Source organism: Fringilla coelebs, assembly GCF_963513975.1.
Source record: "Fringilla coelebs genome assembly, chromosome: 14".
Taxonomy (NCBI): Eukaryota; Metazoa; Chordata; class Aves; order Passeriformes; family Fringillidae; genus Fringilla; species Fringilla coelebs.
This window is the reverse complement of record NC_140040.1, coordinates 4,643,636-4,664,625: the sequence shown is the minus strand read 5'-3', so window position 1 is coordinate 4,664,625 and position 20,990 is coordinate 4,643,636. Positions and strand designations below refer to the sequence as shown.

The window sequence follows — 20,990 nt, the reverse complement described above, 5'->3', positions numbered from 1 at the left end:
AACTCCTCCTTTCCATCCAGCCTCCTGCAGCAACCTCCTGCCCGTCAGAAGTTCTCTGTGATTCCCTTCATTTTAGGAATAATCCACTTTCCCATTTGCAAACTCTACTGAAAAAAAAAAGATAAAGTATCCAAGGCAAAAGGAACTTTGGTACCCACTTTGTGTTTCTGACAAGCAATGCTGTGAGATACCACCTGCTACTTCATCCTTGACACTGAGCCAGCTGCAGCCTTCATCTCTTTCAAGCTGCAGAGGAGTCTCTGACACACAGTAGTGAGGGGTCTTCCTCCCATAGATACTCTCTTCAATTTGAATCACTTCTCCTGATCCACACTGTACAGTGGCATTGGAATTATCACAAGCGATGCTCTGGCCAGATTCTAATAGGAGAAAAAACCCCAAATATTACCTTTTTGAATTTCTGAAAAATCCTGCTACAATTTTACTCCATGTCCATTTTGTTTTGTTTGTCTTTCTTCCCTTTTCTCCCTTTTAAGCTAAACAATTAAGAAAATATAAGAAAATTAAAAAGAAATAACTATTTTTATTTTTAAAAAGTCAAAATTAATAGATATATGTTTTTACTACTTTAAAACATTGAGGGCATTTTCAATAAGCAAAAATATTTTAATTATAAAAATAGATAGTGTTTGTGAAAAACTCTTAGCATTTGTTTGACCTGAAACACTGGAAGGTTTAAAGTTGCTCCTTACTTCCGAAAGAGATGTATGGATTGCATAATATTCAGGTAATTGCTTTGGAGAATAGTTTGCATATTAAGTATGGGAGCTGATCCCATTTCTGCTACAGAGACTTCTTTGTTCCTGTGTGATATTTGACTGACTTCATTCAGCAGGACTGCTCAGATGGGTAAGGTCATAGCTCTAAATACATACACCTCATTCTTTGATTAATCTGGGACAGTTAATTATCTTTCAGAATTTTAGTATCATGTAGTAATCAGGCTGCTTAATACCCTGAAGAGGAGGATGTGAATAACTGCTCTCATATGGGAGTGTTGCAAAGGGATGTTTTTGTTTCAGCTGTTCCAGGTTTAAATACATTGTCCTCCCGTTGTTGTTTGGACCATTCCCCTCAAGTCCCTTGATTAACAGTGCCAGTGTGTGCACACTGCAATAATTGTGTGCTATTGTTATTTAAAGGCTAAAGCTAAGCCTGGCTGTAACTATAGCAACATGATCAGTTTGCAGATTAGAGCTCTCTAAATAAGCTTGAAAAATAACTTGCTGGTAAATTCTAGTATGGACTATTATCTCATGTCTTTTTTTTTTTTGTTCTCTATATGCAGGTTTCTCATAGTATTTGCTGTCTCAGCAACTTTTACATGGAAAGATGGACAACACTTGGTCTGTGTTTCTAGGTACAAACCCTGCTTTGATACATATATATTTACTATATTAAATTGCTAACCTACAGAATTCCAAATGGTAGAATTGCCTTGATCAAGTCTTGGTTTCCTGGGTAGTGGAATGATGAATGTAGTGTAAGATATTGTTGCTCTTTGAATTTAATGGGCTCTCAGTCAGATCCTATGGTAACAGATGATACTTTCCTGACAAACAGACTGTCTACTGTGGCAGTAATGGAAAAATAATTTTAGTCTGTTTTTACAAGAAAAATAAGCTTAAGGGATTGTGCTGTCTGCCAGTTTCCTCTCCCCCAGTCATTTTTAATGTTAGTCATCTTCAGCTAAATTTGATGTATAGATATAAACCTCCAACACCCTAAAATTTCATGAAGTGCAATATCTAGGGAGAAGAGAAAGAGCTACATCAATACCATGGACATGGAATTCAAGTGACCAGCACATACAGCTGGAGTTCTGGAGCAGCTGCAGGGGAGGGAGCTGAGGCAGTGAAAAGTATTTGCAGAGGTGGGACATGCTGGGGATATGGGGGTGAACTGGGAGTGCTGAGGAGAGTAGTGAGGGGATGTGCAGCAGAAAAACAGGATAGGAAACAAAACTTTATTAGCTTTGCTTATTACAGAATAACTTGTTATTTATGTCAGAAGTAGTAGACTGCTGGACAGGGCAGTAGCAGTTCTAGGGCTTGTGGAAACCTACACTTGCATACTTGATTGGAAACCTTTTTATATTAGTGAGCCCACAGCCAGACTGTCCTTCCAGTGCTTGTGACCCCAGCTCTAGCTGCAGTTTAAAGTATTCCTGTGCAAAGCGGGAGGAACACAAATTCCCCTCATATCTGTATGTTTAAAGGGATGATATTGCCAGCACTCCTGTCCAGAACTGCTTGTTCCAAGTCACAATTTGAGTGACACAATGTCTGTGGATTTTCTGTCTGAGCACAGGAAGTACAGGTTCCTGTCTGCTTCCTTAACCTGGGAAAACCTTGAACTTCACATGGTGGAAGGGTCTCAGAAGAAACAAGAAAAACTTGCTCTCACTTTTGCTCACTTCAGGCTGCAAGGAGTGGTGCCTCTGGAAGCCTGCCTGTATTTTTGCTTCAGTTACAAATGGAAATTATTCTGGCCCACATCTATGAGTGTTTTTATGGTATAGCCATATGGGTCCTACCTAGCCCGGGTATTATGGTGTTGTGGGAGTTTATTCTTGCAGCCATGCTTTAACATAGCCAGCTTATGTCCACTGAAGATGTGGACAGCTACACATTATATTCACTCTCAGATCCATTTCTATTTTATCAACCTTCTGCTGGAACCCTGGGCCTTAATGTCTGGTTGCTGAGCACCTACATCTCCCAGTGATTTCTGGGTTCTTCCTTCTTTGGATCAGATCTTTATCAGCACACGGAAAAAAAGAGCATCTGCTGGGGTTATATGACTTTTTGCTTGTTCACATTTAGTAAGATTCATGAAGTTATTTCCCAGCTGCTTTGAAAACAACAAGGCAATTTATGCCCCATTGTGATCACGGCACACTCACTTCACTGTTCCAGCTGCTGTGTATCTTACCAAACTGGCAAATGAAGTCAAATTCCTGGCTGCAATTTTCAGTCACACCCCACTGATACTTGGCATTCTTCAGGATGTACCCACACATGGATGAGAAGGGAGATGGCTGATCCTTGTACCAGTTACTGTAGATTATATTTGAAGTGTCCAGCCAAGTTATTGACCCTGCAAACAGAGAAATTGTGTCCTGAATGTTTATTTTCCACAGTAATAGAATTAGAGTCAGAGCCTGCAGAGCAGGACTGTAGCCCTGCTCCTACTGAAGCAGAGATGGTTAGTCTGGGAAAGGATCTTCAAATACATTTTATATTGAACCTGATACAATCATGAAAAGAGACACTGCCACTTCCACCTGTGCTCCCAGCCTCAAGATTTCACCATTTCCCTTGCATCAGACCTTGCAGCACTTCCTAGTGGGATGAATTGGCTTCCACTGGAGACCTACTCCAGCACATTTGTTTCACTGGGTCAGCAAGCTGGTCTCACTCACCATGTGTTCACACAACCACAAGATCCAATGGAAAGGGTGATAACAAGGAAGTGAAGCAGGTAATTAAACATCTTAATATAAATCTGAAGATACAGCAACAAAAGAGGCTTTTCAGCAGACATCTACAAAGGGACTTACTGCATTTTCTACCATGTTAAGAAAGCATCATGAGCTGATACAATTTTAAAGATGTGATTTTAAAACCACTTACCATCAGTAGTTTCATTCAGCAAGGAGTTTGAGATCAGTCCTATCCACCATTCCTGATCCTCAGCAATATGTTTTTGCAAGAACTCTTGAGTTTCCTCATTTTGAATAAAGACAAGATGCCCTCCTCCTCTCTCACACCAGCTCTGGGCACCTGTGAAGGTTTGCTGGAGTCTAACAAACTCATAGCATGAATGCTGGAAAGCTTGCTGGTACTTTGAACAAGGTATTCCTTCATCAGTTGCTTCCTCCACAGCCAAACTCACAGCAAGAGAAATCAGAACTGTAACCCACAGCCACATTCTCAGCTCAGTGCAGTGCATTGCACTGATCTTGCTTACCAGGACACCACTCTTTTTGCTGCCTTCTTCAAAAGCTTGAGATGTCATCCTTGTCATGTCATCAGCATTCTCCTTCCTCTTTGCTGCTTGCCACAACAGCAGTGATAGAGCATGGAACAGAACAGAACTTCTAATATATAATTGTGGGGGGTGTTGTGCTGATGCTAAGTCCCTGCACTGACCCTTGTGAGCTCTATTGTACAAATGTCACATCCCATGTGAGATCAGTTTGAGGAGAAGACATTAAATCATTGCTTTCCTAGTGAGCAGAGAAGATAAAGTTGATATATGCTACTGTTGGACAGGTGGAAAAGTGAGATAAAGCTCTTACATCAAAGGCTTCATTGTGTGAACATTGAAACTGGGAGGTCTTTACAACAGCAGAGATAAAATAGTGAGAATAAAAAAAAGAGAAACACAAGGAGTTATGAGATGGGAAAACACACTGCTTCTCTAGATACATTTAATTGGTCTGGATTGCTTTATTTTTAATAATTATTGAGGTGGCTCTTTTAGATGCTAATGCAATGTCTATAATTACTGTATCAGATCCATCCTGCCCTCCTGTTTATGCATGTGCAGATTCATCTCAGCTGTTCCAAGTAAGCTTCATTTTGAACTGTTGTGTCTGCTTAGAATTCCACACCCCAAGTGAAATGCTCCCATCATCCCTTAAAAGATAAGCTGCTCAGCTCTTTGGAGCTACAGTATTTATACCTGCTGGGAGGCAGAAGAGAAGGCCATAACTTAAAACAATGATTTAGAAAAGATGAAAATATTGCTTTAATCATCAGAACTACTTGAGAGCCCTATTAGCACATTCCAAAGGCTCATGATGGACTTTGGGAAGCAAGCCCAGCAACATTTAGGGGCTGATCTCTAAATGCACCTCAGCTTCCTTATAAAAGATATCCATCAGGTTTACAAAGCCACCAGCTTAGTAGAAGCACAGTACAAATAAGGATTTTAGCTATTGTAATCCTCCTGTCCTTGGCATTAACTCCATTGAGTTTGATGCCATTATTATTAATTTATACCACCATAACCCGAATCTGAAAGAACAGGCACTTATATTTAGACATGGGTCAGTGAGCCAGTTAGCAGAGCACAGAGGAATCAGCAGTGTTTGATGGATTCCTGCACTGCAGAAATGCCTCCTGCCCTGCACTGCTGGGCTGAAGGCAGTGCCCATCCCTGCAGTGTGCCAGTCCAGCTCCAAAACTTTCTGCCAAAGCCAAGTGCATGCACTGCATCCAGTCAACATCTGAGAGTGAACTTCAATCCCAAGACATTTGTGGACCTCCAGTTTATGGCTGTCTTGCTCAGCAGGAAAAAGCAGGACTGTTATCAGGGTTTTCGAGATAAAGTTAATTGGAAAGTGTTTAATGGGTAGAAAAATAGTGGGGGATGAGAGGAAAGGAGAAGAAAATACACTATTTTAGATGTCTTCCTTCTCACCATACCTGTAAATCAAGAGTTCAGCTGTGGAAACCTTGGAGCAGATCCCACATGAATTTCTGATGATTAATAGGGAGAGCTTATGGAGCAGTTAAGATGTAAATATTCTGACTGGATTTCCCAGCTCTGGAGAAGGCCAATCCATATTCTAATTAGCTAATTGGCCCAGACACCCATCCCTTTCCCAGATTAGACTGTGTAAGTACTGTTATCAGCTGCTTCTCTTGGGGGTGTCTGCAAATTAGGAGTCCCTTTCAGGCCCCATACAAATCTTCACTGGCTTCAGTTTGGGAACACCCAATCCAAGTGTTTAATATTCAAGCTGTTGCAGCAGCCAGAGCTGAGGGCAGCAACATTTAAGTTAGTTGGCCACTGTATGTTTGCATGATGCTTTCTCCAGACTCCCTGCTTCTTCCTGGGCCCTGCTGTCTTGCCAGGCTTCACAGCAGCTGGCATCCAGCCCTCCCACTTTATCCTTCTAGATAAGAAAAACATAGTCTGCTTCTGAAAGCACAGGCATGGTGAAGGAGACTGTACTTAAATGTACTGGCTTGGTGATAGAGACATTTCCAGTAGGAGCTCACTTTTATGATGAATGTGTTCTGTAGCATTGTCCAGTTCTTTCTCTGCTGCTGGAAATCTGACTACATGAACATACTAAAAATGCCAGGGCTGAGCATGCCACAGGCTCTCCTCTGTGAATCTGCTCCAAAGGCATTGAAATTAATGGAAGTCGTGTCTCTGGCTTCGATGGAATTTGAAACAGGCCCTGAAAAAGAACAAATAATGTTTGGAAATGTCTACAAATAAAGCCAAGCTCTCCAAGTGAGTCTACTGTTGGCAATTTCTATAGCAATGTGCATTTTTTTCCTAATCTACGGTTGCTATAAGTTACCCTTCAGCTGCCTGCAGCAGATGGAGAGTGGAAGAAAGACAATTTCCCTCTTTGGCAGTTTGTTGACTTTTTATACTTTAGTGCCAGGAAAGCATTCTGTCAGTTTATTGTTTACCACAAGAATGAGAAAAGCATTTACATGAAAAGAAAATGCTGCTTTTAAAGCATCAAATTAGCAGCTAGGGTCTCCAGGAAGAGAGGAACTTCTGAAAACCCTTTTCACTCATAAGTGAGAACTCACTTGATGTCAGGTAAACAGTGCTCCGTGAACTTGTGGGAAACATGTCTTTTGCATTCTTCCTCAACAGGGAGACTTTTTTGAAAAATAGATTTCTTATACCAGAAGTCATTGGCTTTGGAGTGGTCCTGATCTGTACCCCAGTGCAGATCACAGATCACAGCTGCATCATGACAGCCTGAGAATGTCCTGGGATTCAAACTGCAGCACTGCAGAATAGCTTGAGAATCCATAATAGAGAACAGAAAGTGCTAGATTTGAAGAATTAAGGAAGTGAAGAGCTGCCAAAGAGAAGGAATAAATCACACCCCTGCTCATTTTGGCTGTTGTTCATTTGCCTTGAGGAAGAGCAAGTAAATTTGCTTTCTATAGGAGGATATTATCATCTTTACATTCCTGAATATTACTGAATGTAATATATTGATTTTTATCAGGAATATAAACATCTCTGTGTTTAATTTATTAATTGAATAAACATAAAAATGGAAAATATATTTCTATTGCTTTGACTTTGAGGTAGAAAAAATATTATTTTCAGGTATCATGAACTTGAGACAAGATTATGAGTAGTTCATTTTACTGTGTCATGTAAACTTCTGCAGGGTGAAGAACATTGTTACACTGATAGGTAGGAAGTTCTGAGTCCTGAGCAGACTCTACACCTACACCTACACCTTCCATCCCTTCAGCTGGCTTTAAAAATGCCCATTGGCCAATTAGTTTAAGAAGGTGGATCACAACCCCACTTCCTTCCTTGCTGCTCTCCTGTGCTGCTCATCCTGATGGTGAGACCCAGCTATTGCTGACTGAAAAGGGTTTGGTCTTGTTGTTGCTTCTACTGTCTAATTTTCCATGAGGCAACACACTGAACTTACCAGTGATCCATGCCAAGTTGCAATTTTGATGTTATCTTGTTTATAAAAACAGGGAAAACAATTCTTATCTGTACAGGGTGCAAGAATTAAATTAGACCTTCATGCCTGGCATGATGGGGTCAGGATAAAGATAAGTAGGATTACTTCAGGAGCTGTTGGTTTGAACATCATTACTGTTTATAAGATGTGTATAGCTACTTGGATAAGTCATCACCTGGATAAGTCCCTGAGGGTCTTCTCATAGGAACTGTCCCCTTGGAAGGGTCTGGCATTGCTTTTAGGCTCATGGCTGGCCTTTCCTCACTGCCACAGTTGATGCCTCAGTCCCTACCTCTTTCCCAACTCTTTCCCCTGTGTTATTGCCTTTCAGAGCAGAACTTTGACTGTTAGGAAGTAGGGGATGAGTGGGCCCCTTAGAACATTTATTGAACTGGGGTTATTGATGGCCAAACTGAGCCCCAAGTTCACACAGAAAGGAGCAGAACTATCTCAAGAACCTGATGACACCTCATGTGTCCTTGTGATCATATTTGACTAAGTGGCACAATTTAGATCTGCCATTGCTTTAATATCTTAATTAGAGAGCTGTTCAGAGTGTTAAAGGTGCCCTCTTTGGGTAAAACATTAACTGGTAGATACAAATGGACTGAACTTTGCCCACCACACACAGAGGTAAAAGAAATTGCTTGGATCTGAATTTACAGCCATCATTTACAGCCACTGTCTCTGCAGTCTCTCCATATTTCCATAAGTGTAATGCTGGCCAGACTTCTAAGGTGTTTCGGTTTCCACCTCTTGTTTGTTTTATTTTATTTGGTTACACATTTTTCTCATCTTTCTTGCTTATTATGAGCTATTTCAGAGCTTATGGGGCATGGAAACAGAGAGGGAAAAAAGCTCTATTGCAAGTTGTTTTCATTGATAATGTCTCTTACAAGTAGATATCGAACAGCTTACAAAAGAGATCAGCTTCACAATTCCCATAATGAGAGGACTGGAGGCTCAGCAGCCTCTCTGTTTGGGAACACTGTTTTTGTGTTAAGCCCCCTACACTCAGTTGTCATTTACTAAAACCAGAAAGCAGTCCTTTTGAGTTTTTCTGTATGCTCCCCCAAAGATGTACAGTAGGCTACTAGGTAGAATAGAGCAGCAACATTCATTTCTGTCCTTGTGCCCATTTGTGACCCCATTTCTACACCTTCAGTCATGGAAGTCAATGCCAACCTTCATGCTGTCATTCTGCCCACTTGAAAACACAGGACTGAACTGTATAATTTACATATTAAAGCATGTAAATAGGGATGTTGAAAGGTGCAAATAAGATTATAGAAGTCTTACAGCAAGGAAGTTTATGTGGGCACTGTGGTTGTTTATTTGTTTTAATGTCTAGTGTTTAAATATTTGGGCTTTATGATCACTGGGCAGGCTCAGTCTGATGGATACTCAGCAGTTCCATGCCTCAGCACTTGAAGAGTTTTAATATTAAGTTACTTTATGTATTTATTTTAATGAACAATTCAATATTTCTCGTGGTAGGTATTAAAACTATGACTGTAAAAAAAAAGCAATACTTTTGTTTATCAAAGAAATTATGAAATCCCACAAAAAACTCCCCTTCCTCAAAATTAAAATCCTATAAAGGAAATTAAAGTCTCACAAAACCAGTTATTTTTGTCCAAATAATGTGAAAACAATATATGATAAAACAGTTTTGACCCACATAATACCTGGTCAGAATTATATAGGGAGACTATTGTTATTTAAATTTGAACAAACTACATTAGTAATTTATGTTTGCAATTATATCTGGACAGTGCAAGAGACGTGGTTCTAAACAGTCTGGTGGCAGTTTTGTGAAATGAGATCATGCCAATAAAAGAGTATTTACCAAAGATAAGAACTTGTGTTTCTAGAAAGTGAGATAGCAATCAGTGTGATTTCAGCAAAAACAACTCCTAAGTTCATATCAGTTTTGCTATTGGAGTTTTATTTGTTAGTAATAGATAACTGTTGATAGCTGAAAGTTCTTAGCAGAGCTTAAAGTCATATATGTCAAGTCAATTTGACCTTTGTTAATGGGCTTTAATTAGAACTTAATTTCTATAAGCAAAAGACTGAGATTAAAATAAATTAAGTACAATGTAGATAAGGAATTTTATTGGTTTCTTTGTGATTTGTAAGGCAATAACTTGCTTCTTGCTAAGTGAACCAAAAGTACAAAGGTAGGCACGGGTCAATGACGTTATTGTTGTACTGGAAATGCAGTTAACAAGCTCTGCTGCCTTGGAGGGCTTTGTTTAGATTATCCACAGAGATCACACCCAAAATGCCACCTCCAGCCTCCCAAAATGTCTTCATGGCCCTTTTAAAATCTGGGAGAGAAGCTCAGGGCAGAGACTGGAGGGAAGTGAAAGTGAGAAAGGGCCCAAGAGGAAACAGCTTGTGGCCTTCACCACAGCTGTTTGGAGCAGAGAGAAATATAGTGGAGCAAATCTGCATGTGATGGGGAGCTGGTGACTTCAAAAATGTTGTCATGAGCGGTGAATAGAGAGAGGAAGCTGGAGAGAAATGTGAGATTTGGTTGGGGGAAGATTTATATTTGAAGGGATTTGCTACAAGAAGAAACATTGTGAAATAATAAAATTAGAAAAGTCACCTAATCCACATCCTCTACTGCTGATAATTACACATTATAATTGTAAATCAATGCTTTGATATTTTGCCATTTCAATGTAAAAAAGGGGGAAATCACACAGTTGGCAAGAAAATTAATCTCCACATACTGTACTAAACCGCTTATTTGTCATTAGTGTGAGGAAAACAACAAAAAAACTATTTTGCTGGTAAATGAAGTATTTTTTACTGACAAGCAGGAAGAACTAACTTCATAAAGCTTCTTTATTGAAGTTGTACAACATATGAGACAAAACTTTCAGTCACAGACATCTAAAATTAGCTACCAAACACATTTAGGTTGATTTCAGAATCTGTTGGGTATCTGCAGCTCCTTGTTCTTCTATTCAGACAACTTCTATCACAGTTTCCAACTATCTCAACATGGCTGAACCTTAACCTACATGAACACTTGGTCTGGAGGAGGCAAAAGATGTTTGAATTAATCTTTCTATTGCTTGATTGCTCAATGGAAATATTAATGTCACTACAGATTAGACATCCCACAGGTCAGATAATTAAAACTGCAGCATTAAGAGTGAAGACATAAATGGATGAGGATACACTGAAAAAAACATATTGAAGCAAACCAGAACATTGTGGGGAGAGAAAAAGTCCCCATGGCTTAGTGAGAGTAGAGTTGGGCAGATTTGGGTTTTTTGCCAGATCCTTTTCAGTCCCTAACATTGCTGAAAAATCCCTTCCTTGGCTTTGTGTATGAAGTGAATCAGCATCTGAATGCACACACACACAGTGACATATACACAAGTACCCACATCCATATGTACAGTGGATATGCCTGTCTATGTGTTTGTATCTCCATATATATGTGGATTTTGATCCCCTTCATCTCCTACAGCCTTCTGGCTCAATCCTGCTGTTTATTAGTATTACTAATTCAAACAAGACCTTATATTTTCTCCTCTAATCTGGCTTTTTATTTTGTTATCATCTGCTTCTGTCGGTGCTTTCCAAAAAGAGACCAAGGCACCTGTCCTGATGATCTCCTGGAGTGAAGATCAGCCATCAAACAGACAGGAGGTTTGGAGAAGAGGAACAATGTATAATAAATGTGTCAGAAGAGTCTGTAGCACAAATTGTATTTTGAATAAAATAGCTGTTATAGTTCTAAGAAATCAGTCAGTCTTAAGAAGTGATGTTAAACATTTTGGGAACAAAGGTGATTCAGCTGAAAAAAATCGGATTTGAGGGTAACCCCATATGAAATTGCATAATATATAATTGTGCAAAGATTTTCTTTATCCTTCATCGTCAATGGAGCCTAAGATTTACTCTGCAATCACATGCTTTATATTGAAATAATTCTCTTTCCAGAGGATTTTAAAATTAACAACATTGAACTCAGTTAAGTACCTTATCTAGAAACAAAAGCATGAAGTTAAAAATCTGCCTTAGTTTTATGGAATCCTGCCATACTTTCATAGGTGGATTTGGGTCACATATGGAAGAATATGGTAGAGTGAAAAGATATTTAGTTCAAAGATGTGCCACTCAGTTGACTCTGGAACAGCTTGTACATAAAGAAATACATCACTTGACTGTTCATTGGTGATAATTTGCTAATTTACAGAACAGCCCAGTTTAAAATCACAGAATGAAAAGAAAAGGATGATCCCCCTGCTCTGAAGTGTTTGTCATTTTCAGTGCCAAATCCAGAACGGTGAGCAGAGATTTCTTTTCTTTTCCTCTCCCTATTTGCCAAATGAGATAAGCATTCCCTAGCCGTGTCTAACATTGACCAGGAAAGCCGCGGGTGATGTTTTAGGCACTCCGGCTGTCCCCTAGGTGTGCCTGCCTCTCTCTTCCAGGCTTCTAAGGAGCAAACAGCAGAGTCAAAGCTTTTCTCACTTCCCCTTCGAGCCAGCGAAAGAGTTAATTTTAATACGAATGTGCAAGAATTAGAGTGTATGTTCTAGGGATTAAAGATCAGCTATTATAAATAGTCAATCTATAAGCCACCGGCCACCAGCTCCCGCTGCACTTTGACCTTATCTTTATATGTAACAGGAAAGAGCCGCTCTCAGCCCAGCCTGGGGGGGACCAGGGCGCCTGCGGGAGCGGCCGCGCCGAGCGCAGGCACCGGGCACTCCGTCAGACATGGATACGCTATATGGCAGGAATAAGGAAGAGCACCCAGAGCCCATAAAAGCTGAAGTGCAGGGTAAGTGAAAGAAAACCTGTTGTAAAACGAGCCGCTATTTTGGTGTTTTCTGACGCCTAAAAATTGTTACTCTTCTTCACCCGAGGCAGCGCTGGAAAGGGAAACTGAGAGAGAGGCGCAAGGGAATTTTGTTTAAAGGACTGATCTCAGATAATATTTGTGAGCCTGCTGGGGGATTTTTTCTCACTCCATGAGCATTTCTGTGTACTTTTCGAAAGTCTGTTTGAACAGGACTCACCGAAGTTGGTGGTGAGGGAGAGACCGGGATTCCATCTCGGCCGCCCCCTCCCCCAGGGCTCTGCTCCCACTTTCGGTTTCTCCTCTGTAACCCTTCCCTGCCCTCCGCGCTCCCGGGGCTCTAAAGTCGGGGCTCTCCACCGGTGCCACTCCTGAGCAGCAAAGCCCCAGGACAGGATTGCTCAGGGTAGCGTTAAAAAGAGGGTTTAGAAGATAACCCAGGAGAAACTGCCGAGTATCCACAGTTTAAAGTGGCTCTCTAGCTAGGGATGACACTCGACCAGCCCGTTATTTTTTCCGGTTTCTTTTACTTTACTGAAGACTTTTTTCCCTTCAGCTACAGGTGAGGTTTGTTGCTGGAAACTCCTACTTAGTAAATCTTGGCCGTGTTGTCCAGGAAATGGTAGGGATCTGCCATTCCCAAGTACAAAACTTAAAACTTGGAAGGGTTTGTTGCTGTTCAGTTTTGTGGCAGAATTGGAAAAGATTTTGTGTCAAGTCAGAAAAAGTGTTTTGTTTTAATGCCTTTGAATTATTTCATACTTTTATGGGTTTATGCTTTTCAATTTTTTTCTCAAGATAACAACTTATTATCAAAAAACATTTGAAGTTATTTGCAAACAAACAACTTATCAGGCCTGATCTGTATTATGCAATAGTTTATTTGAACAAAGACTGCATATTTCAGAAGGTAACGTTATACATACAAGACATTCCTTCTTTGATAAAGAAAATAAAAGAGAACCATGACCCCTTCAAATATTCTGGTAGTCCTGAACTCTGCCAGTATTTTGGCTCCTTGTTACTCAATATGTACACTGTAAATATCTATCACACTTCTAACATCAGCTGCAATATAACCCATGCTCTGCTACCGCCATGTGATTTTCTGAGATGCTGTTGTTACCATAGTTAATAAATGTCCAAATATTTGGGGATTTCACTATGTCACTAATGTGTCCTCACCCATTACAGAAAAGAATAAGGTCCATATTTTTAAAGCTGTTATTATTCTGTGAGTTAAGTGGTTTCTTGGAGGGATTTGATGAGGAACATTTATGATTCAAGTCTCAACAGCACTTATACATTTTCAGTACAATATTCATATACTTTATTGGTGTACTAAATGCTATATTATGACTAGTGTCACAAAAGCATTTCCCAAATTACACTATATTATGCTGTGTAATCTCATTAATGAAATTTTAGTGGAATTAATTTAGCCTGAAGTCTAAGCTGATGTGCTGAAAGCCAATGCAAATCATATCACCTATAAAATATGTTTATTTCTGATAAGCTTGAGCTTTTTCTGGCACAAGTAGAAGGGTTTAAATGGATCACTGTAAAAGATGAATGCAGGAAGGAAAGGTCCAATTTTATTACTTCCTGATAATTAACAAATTACATTCCAGCAGTCTCATTTTGTTATAGTAATCCCTGATAGCAATAGTCATGCAGAATGTCACTAGTGCCACATTTTTGAGTAGGGGAAATTTTAGTAAACGCAAACTCCAATATAATTATATAGTACTGCAAATCTCAACATACCCACAGTCTATCTATCCTAAAGGCATGAAGCCTCTGCCTTTAGGAAAAGTATTCTGGAATATTCTCCTTGCCTAAATGAATGGGTACTGGTAATTCCTTTTTGTTTATAGGGCAGTTGCCCACTTGGTTGCAAGGGATCCTGCTCCGAAATGGCCCAGGGATGCACACCATAGGGGACAGCAAGTACAACCACTGGTTTGATGGCCTGGCTCTGCTACACAGCTTTACATTTAAAAATGGTAAGTTGTTGCACATTGGATTGAAAGGAACACAACAACCCACATTTTGGTGCCTTACATTGCTAATTCTGTTCAGAGTTGGGTTGGGCTGTTGTGGGTTTTGTCTGCAGAGTGGTGTGTGAGGGGGGAAGTTCTGTGGGGGAAGTCTCTCCGCACACCCCCTGACACCTCACCCTCAGCAGCAGCTGGAGTGTCTCTGCAGGGCTGTTTGCAGGGAGATGTTACTTGTTGCTGCTTCTGCAGTGCTGAAGTTCAGTGCTGTTGTCAGCCCAGCACAGCACACACCCAGCCCTGGGCCGGTCACTGCAGGGCAGCCTTCGCCCTCCACCCCAAAAAAACCTCTGTGGTTTCCAGTGGCTCAGCCACAAGGACTGTGGTGCCCAGAGGCTGTTCTGCTGGGGATGAACAGCCCATTTTCAGGGAGGACCAGCGCTCCTCTTTTGGGATTTGGTTGCAGCTATAACAGCTGCCAGGAGAGAAACTGGGCCACTGTGTCACTTCACATGTCAAACCTCACTTAGTATATTTGACACCCTACAGTCCCTCCTCCTGTCTGTCATCTTTGTGGAGGAAACACAGGCAGCTCTCTGCCCTAAACAATTCAATTTCTTTTTTTTTTTCAGTTAAAACACTGTTGACCTATTCAGCTGTTACACAGTGTGAGACAGGATGGTTTACACCTGGATATTTGTGGCAAAAAATATGTATTTATTTTTTAAAATGGGATTTACTCCTGTTATCCTCTAATCCTAGTATTTACTTTTTAGTTCCCATTTCTGTGATTGGAAGTATTTATTGCTATTGCAGGATTTCTAGCCTGTCCAACTCTACATTCTTAACAAAATAAACTATAAAGAAATAGTGTTTTTTAAGTTGCCAGTATATCTTACTTGCCTAAAGCAAACAGAGCTCAGTTAGTTCAAGTATAGTGGTGATTCATTAAACTCTTGATTCCTTCAAGCAATCTGTTACTCCCATAACTAAATTTTGCCAATATAGGAGATTTTTCACCACCTGTAAATGGATTGTAGAATTAATCATTTTTGTGCACATTGTTTTATTTTCTGGAACAGTTTATCCAAATCCCTCCTTTCCCCTCAAAATTTCCCCAATATTAGTAGTGGGAATCAGGAAATCTTGACAAATTGTTACCAATCTCAGCAGCCATAAAGCCTTTAAAACAGGCAGTTGAGGACATTGTTGGTTTTATTCCAAACTATTCTTGGCTTAAGGACAGCTGCTTGAGAAACTGGCTCTACCTGTGCTAATTTTTTGAAGGACTAAGTATAAAATATGATTGAGATCTGTTTGTTCCTCCTAAGGTGAAGTTTACTACAGAAGTAAATATCTCCGAAGTGACACGTACAACTGTAACATAGAAGCAAACAGAATCATGGTGTCTGAGTTTGGGACTATGGCTTATCCAGATCCATGCAAAAACATATTTGCCAAGTAAGCAATGCTTTTCCCAACAAGATTCTTCTATCTACTTCTCTCTTCAGCACAGATGTCTTTCTGTTTACCTTTGACACATATGTACAAATACAACAGTTGATTTGTAAATTTACAATTGCTAAATATCGAAAAGGCCAAGAGATATGAACTGCCTATGGGTTAGTCCAAGGCAAATATCTTAAATTCATTTTATCACCAATATTTGCTGCTTTATTCAGTAATACAAGTAAATAATATAAAAAACAAACATTTTCTTTCTCCAGTTAGTGAAACATTTTGATCTGTAAGGGGAGAAGCAACATGCATCAATAGCTACAAAAAAATTAGAAGAACTTTTTGATTAAAGATGGTTTAGCAGAAAGGTGAGGTGTAGGCCATCATGTTATCCTTGGTCTTGTAAAATTGGCTGTAGGGATTCACTAATAAGTGCAAATAAGTCACCCTTCTCTCCTTGCCACTGAGCTTTCTCTGGTGACCTCGAACATGATATTTTGTAAGGACACATACACCGACAGTTATTGCAAAAGAGCTGATATGTTGTAAGTTGTTCCCCTGAGATGAGATTTTCTTCCCTCTTCCAATAGCAATAGAGGAACTCTGGCATTTGAGGTTCAAAAGGGTTATAGCAACTTTGTCTTGGCTTCTAGTGACTGTGATGAAATCATACACTGATAAAGGAAAGTGTCGAGCCTATATGATGTCCAATCTACTTTGAAATCATAATTGTAATATGGAATAACACTGATAACAAAAATATTACATTGGGGAGTATATGAATCCATCTATTTAATGAAGCTGAAAAACCTACCAGCTTTTAGGCAGGAACTGGTAGGCCAAATTTTCCCAAGATAGGCACAGGAGAGTGTGTAATTAGCCCATCCTGATAAACCAGTGCATGTCCTAGAGCTGACAGTGGGAATGGGCCTGGATGCACATTTGTGTGTCAAAACCAGTTACTTACATGTCCTTAACCCTCCCCCAGGCCATGGACATTGGAGAAGTCTATCTCCTCTGCTTTCCCACCCTTTCCAGGGAGCTGGGGACAGCAGGGAGAGGCAGCCCCAGGTCTGTGGCACTGCAGGGTCACTTGTGCTCCATGTGGGGGAAAGGCAGCTCCATCTTCCACAACTCTAATGAAATTTTCTCTGGACAGGGCATTCTCCTATTTGTCTCACACCATTCCTGAGTTCACAGACAACTGTCTTATCAACATTATGAAAGCTGGGGATGATTTTTATGCTACTGGTGAGACTAACTTTATCAGGAAAATTAATCCACAGACTCTGGAGACATTGGAGAAGGTACAAACCACCATCTGTCATTCTGGTTCTTTGTCTGCTGATGAATAAATTTCAGGCTGACTCATGAGGATGCTTTAACATGTTCAGGACACAAAATGCTTTTCTTCTACTGTTGCCTTACTTTTGAAATCATGGTAAAGTGAAATAGTGAAGATACCAAAAGATTAAAAAAATCTTTTAAGAACTCCTGAGTTAAAATTTAAATCTTACTTAGTTTGGGAAAAGCTGGGCTTTGAGCAATTGCACTTGTACATAATCTAGGAAGGTCGCAGGACTAATAGCACAGTTACATGATTATTTTGGGTGATTGCCATTATTATGTATCTGTAGTTATAAAATTATTTACATAATTAAAAAATCAGTAGGTCAGTTATATGACTGTTTTTCAAGGACCTTATGTAAGATTTTATTTAATTATTAAAATGGGAACTTGAGATATTGAAATATATACAATGATTTATTTTCTAGCCCACACTACAGTTTGAGTCCAATTTCCAAACTTCAGATAAAATAGAAATCTTGTGGCTCCAGCAGATTGCCAGACAGCTCTGTTAAATGAAGTGCTTTCAGGGTGAAATGGGCATTTGCAGAATAACTTGTTTGCTTAATCCTCCCTGACGTTATGTGTCTTCAAGGGAGAGGTGGCTCTAATTCAGATTCTGTAACTTGATTTAACCTTGAATAAGGAGATCATATGAATACCTCTGAATACCTACACAAGTATATTGGTTTAATTATTTAAATTTCAAAGACATTTATAAATGGGGTGCCAGTATAAGGCTGCCAGGGCTAAAAATTTGGTGGTTTTGTGCTGTTAGCTGAGATCAATTTTCATGCTCTTACACATCTCTCAAATCTCTGCATTGTATCCTTTTCCAGGTTGACTACAACAAATATGTACCTGTAAATTTGGCAACTTCTCACCCCCACTATGACAGTGCTGGAAATATTCTCAACATGGGCACTTCAATAGTTGATAAAGGGAGGACAAAATACCTTTTATTTAAGATTCCTTCCTCTGTACCAGGTAAGATATATCTGTTTTTGGTATTTTCTAGAAACTTGTTTGCAATTTATTTTCTTCAAAGGGCAAGGGTGGCGCTACTGCTGTTCTAGTAACCAATGGGTTTAATTTTCTTAATTTCAACTTATTGTGAACTTCATATTAACAGCTTAGCCTGTCTGGGCAAGTGCTGTTACAAAGGCTCTTCTTGAGTACTGTGTAAACAGGGTGTTTCAGTAGGAAGAACCTTACTTTTAGATGAAGATTCTAAAACAATTTTCTTTATAGGGCAGTACATATAATTTGAAGTTGTAAATTTTAATTTCTCTGTAAATGAAAATTCTCTGCAAATGCTGATACTATGATTATAGTGAAAGCATGATACTAAATAAAACCTAATATAGAGTTAATTCCACTCTAACCTAGCCAATACTTGTCCTTGCTGAAATGCTGTCCATTGTTCACAGAGCAAATCCCATGCTCTTTTTCCTTCAAGATCTTTTCTTGGTGTGTGTTGTTGAAAATCAGCTGCCATTGTGTTGCCTGTCCCTTCCTGAACTATCGAGGGGCCTTCCCCAGCTGAAAGACCAGTTTGCCATTTCTAGCTGGGGCTCAAATTTGGGAACATCTCCTTAGAAGTTAAAAAACACAGGGTCATTTGAACTCCTTTTTAAAGCTGCTGATTTAATTAAATGTATTTCTCCTCCATGCTGGAATTTCTGAAGATATGAATCAGTGGAATCAAATCCTAAGACAAGGGGGCTGTGCCTGAATGGATCCAGCAATGATTTCACTGCATTGCTTCCTGCATGCAAAGTTCTATGTTAATTATGCAGAAGTAAACAAACACTTTCTTAACAGAAAAATGCAAATAGAACTGAAAGGAACCAGTTCTTCCCTGCCTGGGAGAAATCCAAGCACAAGTTTGGAATGGAATTTATAAGGAATATAATTTTAATTTTTATGATTCATCTTCAGAACACGAAAAGAAGAAATCTTGTTTCAAGCACCTGGAAGTGGTTTGCTCTGTCCCTTCTCGCTCTCTGCTCCACCCCAGCTACTACCACAGCTTTGGAATGACAGAGAACTACATTATCTTCATAGAGCAGCCCTTCAGACTGGATATTCCCAAAATGGCAACTGCTTACATCCGAGGTGTGAGCTGGGCTTCCTGCCTTGCCTTTAACAAGGATGATAAGGTACTTTTCTTACTGCTGAGCAACGGAATCAGGCAGGCCAGTGACCTCTTCCACACTGTTCTGTTTTTCATCTGGTTCATTCATTTCAGTGGTCATTTGTTGGGTTTTTTCCAGACTTTGACTTTGACAGTTGCACAATTATTTTAGAAGCTGTATGTTTTGGAATACTGTCTCTCATATCTAGAAATTTCTCTAATAAATATCTGATGCTGAAGCTCTTGAGAGAGAGGATGGCATTGCTAGAAATACTGTATGCTAGCGGAGAAATTCCAATCTGCACTAACATCTGAGACAGATCCAGCTGCTCCTGGTCGAAACAAAATTCTGTCTGTGGTGGGTGAGATCTGCTCCAGGTGCATTGCATGTGCTGGAGAGCCCCACTGGTGGAAAAGCCTGCACTGAACAAAAAAAGTCTTTCACTGTGGGAACTGAGGGAAAAACTGTTTTCTGAGGATCTTATTTCCACGTGCTCTGGGCATCAACACATGGGACTTGCTGAGCTACAGCATACCAGCACCACAGAAACTCTCAACCAAAGCAGATTTATTTAACTTAAAAAGAGAGCAGGGAATTTTCCAGATTTTTCTGGAAAACTTCAATCTTCAGTCTAGCCCAAATTTGCAACAGTAAAATTAGCTTAAAGCTGTTCCACACTCATTTTACTGCTGTGTTTTCTTCAGGTTGGAACTCCTAGTCTGCTAGAAGCAAACCCTGAGTTCTTAATATCCTGCAGTGATTAGAATGTTGATGGTTACCATTAAAAAACAGTTTTCTAAATAACTATTTGCTGATTCTGAATGGCTTTAAATAATGTTTTCTCTCTTTCAGACTTGGTTTCACTTTATAGACAGGAGGACTAAAAAAGAAGTGTCCACCAAGTTTTACACCGATGCCATGGTGTTTTTTCACCATATAAATGCTTATGAAGAGGATGGCCACATCATTTTTGATATAATTGCCTATACAGACAATAGCTTATATGACATGTTTTATTTAAAAAACCTGAATAAAGACTTTGAAGAGAATGCCAAACTTACCTCCATACCAACCTGCAAAAGATTTGTGGTTCCTCTGCAGTGTGACAAGGTAGAAAGAAAATTACTTTTTAACCTGTTTTCTGGTTGGTAATTTAAAATACATCAGTGTGAATAATGGGTGTATTACTAGTTGCCAGCCCTTATGTGTAAATTTCTGATTCTGTGATACCCAGAGCTTGCAGGAGGTTTGGCTTTTGTATGTCCTGTGGGAAATGGCAGTGGGCAGCTGGACATGGTTCTGTGGGTTGGATCCTGGTGCTGACACCATCCACTCTGGAGAACAAGCCTGTGAAGAACATGTCCTTTTCTTGCCAATGAGATTATTTGTTAAATGCCATCAAGCAGAAGCAGACAGACCCACTTGGCTGTTAACTGCAAGGGCATGCATGAGGTTTTGCACAATCTGTTTCTTACACTTTACTGGAAGCCCACATACAATACATGCATGCTCCCAGCTGGTGCAATGGTTCAATTAAAACTAGAAGATTTCATTCAAGTATGATATATAGCAGGAAGAGAAAAGATTTTATCTTTTAGTTTAATTTAAAGCATCACTTTACATCATTGTTTGCAGGCAAGATCTTATACTACCCAGCAACCTGGGCAAGTTTCTGCCTGATACCTTTGGAATGGATATTACTTTCTCTTTCTACATCC

General features: G+C 39.7%; 1 protein-coding gene across 4 annotated transcripts in view; it reads left to right on the top strand.

The window, feature by feature from the left end:
• The window catches only part of BCO1 (beta-carotene oxygenase 1), a 56,506-nt gene that overhangs the window by 29,662 nt on the left and 5,854 nt on the right, over nt 1-20,990 (top strand). For 3 of the 4 annotated variants that reach the window (XM_084214871.1, XM_084214870.1, XM_084214873.1), the window contains exons 2-8: nt 12,161-12,314; nt 14,210-14,338; nt 15,661-15,790; nt 16,947-17,094; nt 17,974-18,121; nt 19,076-19,296; nt 20,125-20,382. In XM_084214871.1, the coding sequence (XP_084070997.1) occupies nt 12,161-12,314; nt 14,210-14,338; nt 15,661-15,790; nt 16,947-17,094; nt 17,974-18,121; nt 19,076-19,296; nt 20,125-20,382 (1,188 nt within the window). Of the gene's footprint in view, nt 1-11,902; nt 11,939-12,160; nt 12,315-14,209; nt 14,339-15,660; nt 15,791-16,946; nt 17,095-17,973; nt 18,122-19,075; nt 19,297-20,124; nt 20,383-20,990 lie in introns of those variants that run through there. The other variant, XM_084214872.1, reaches the window with a different exon arrangement.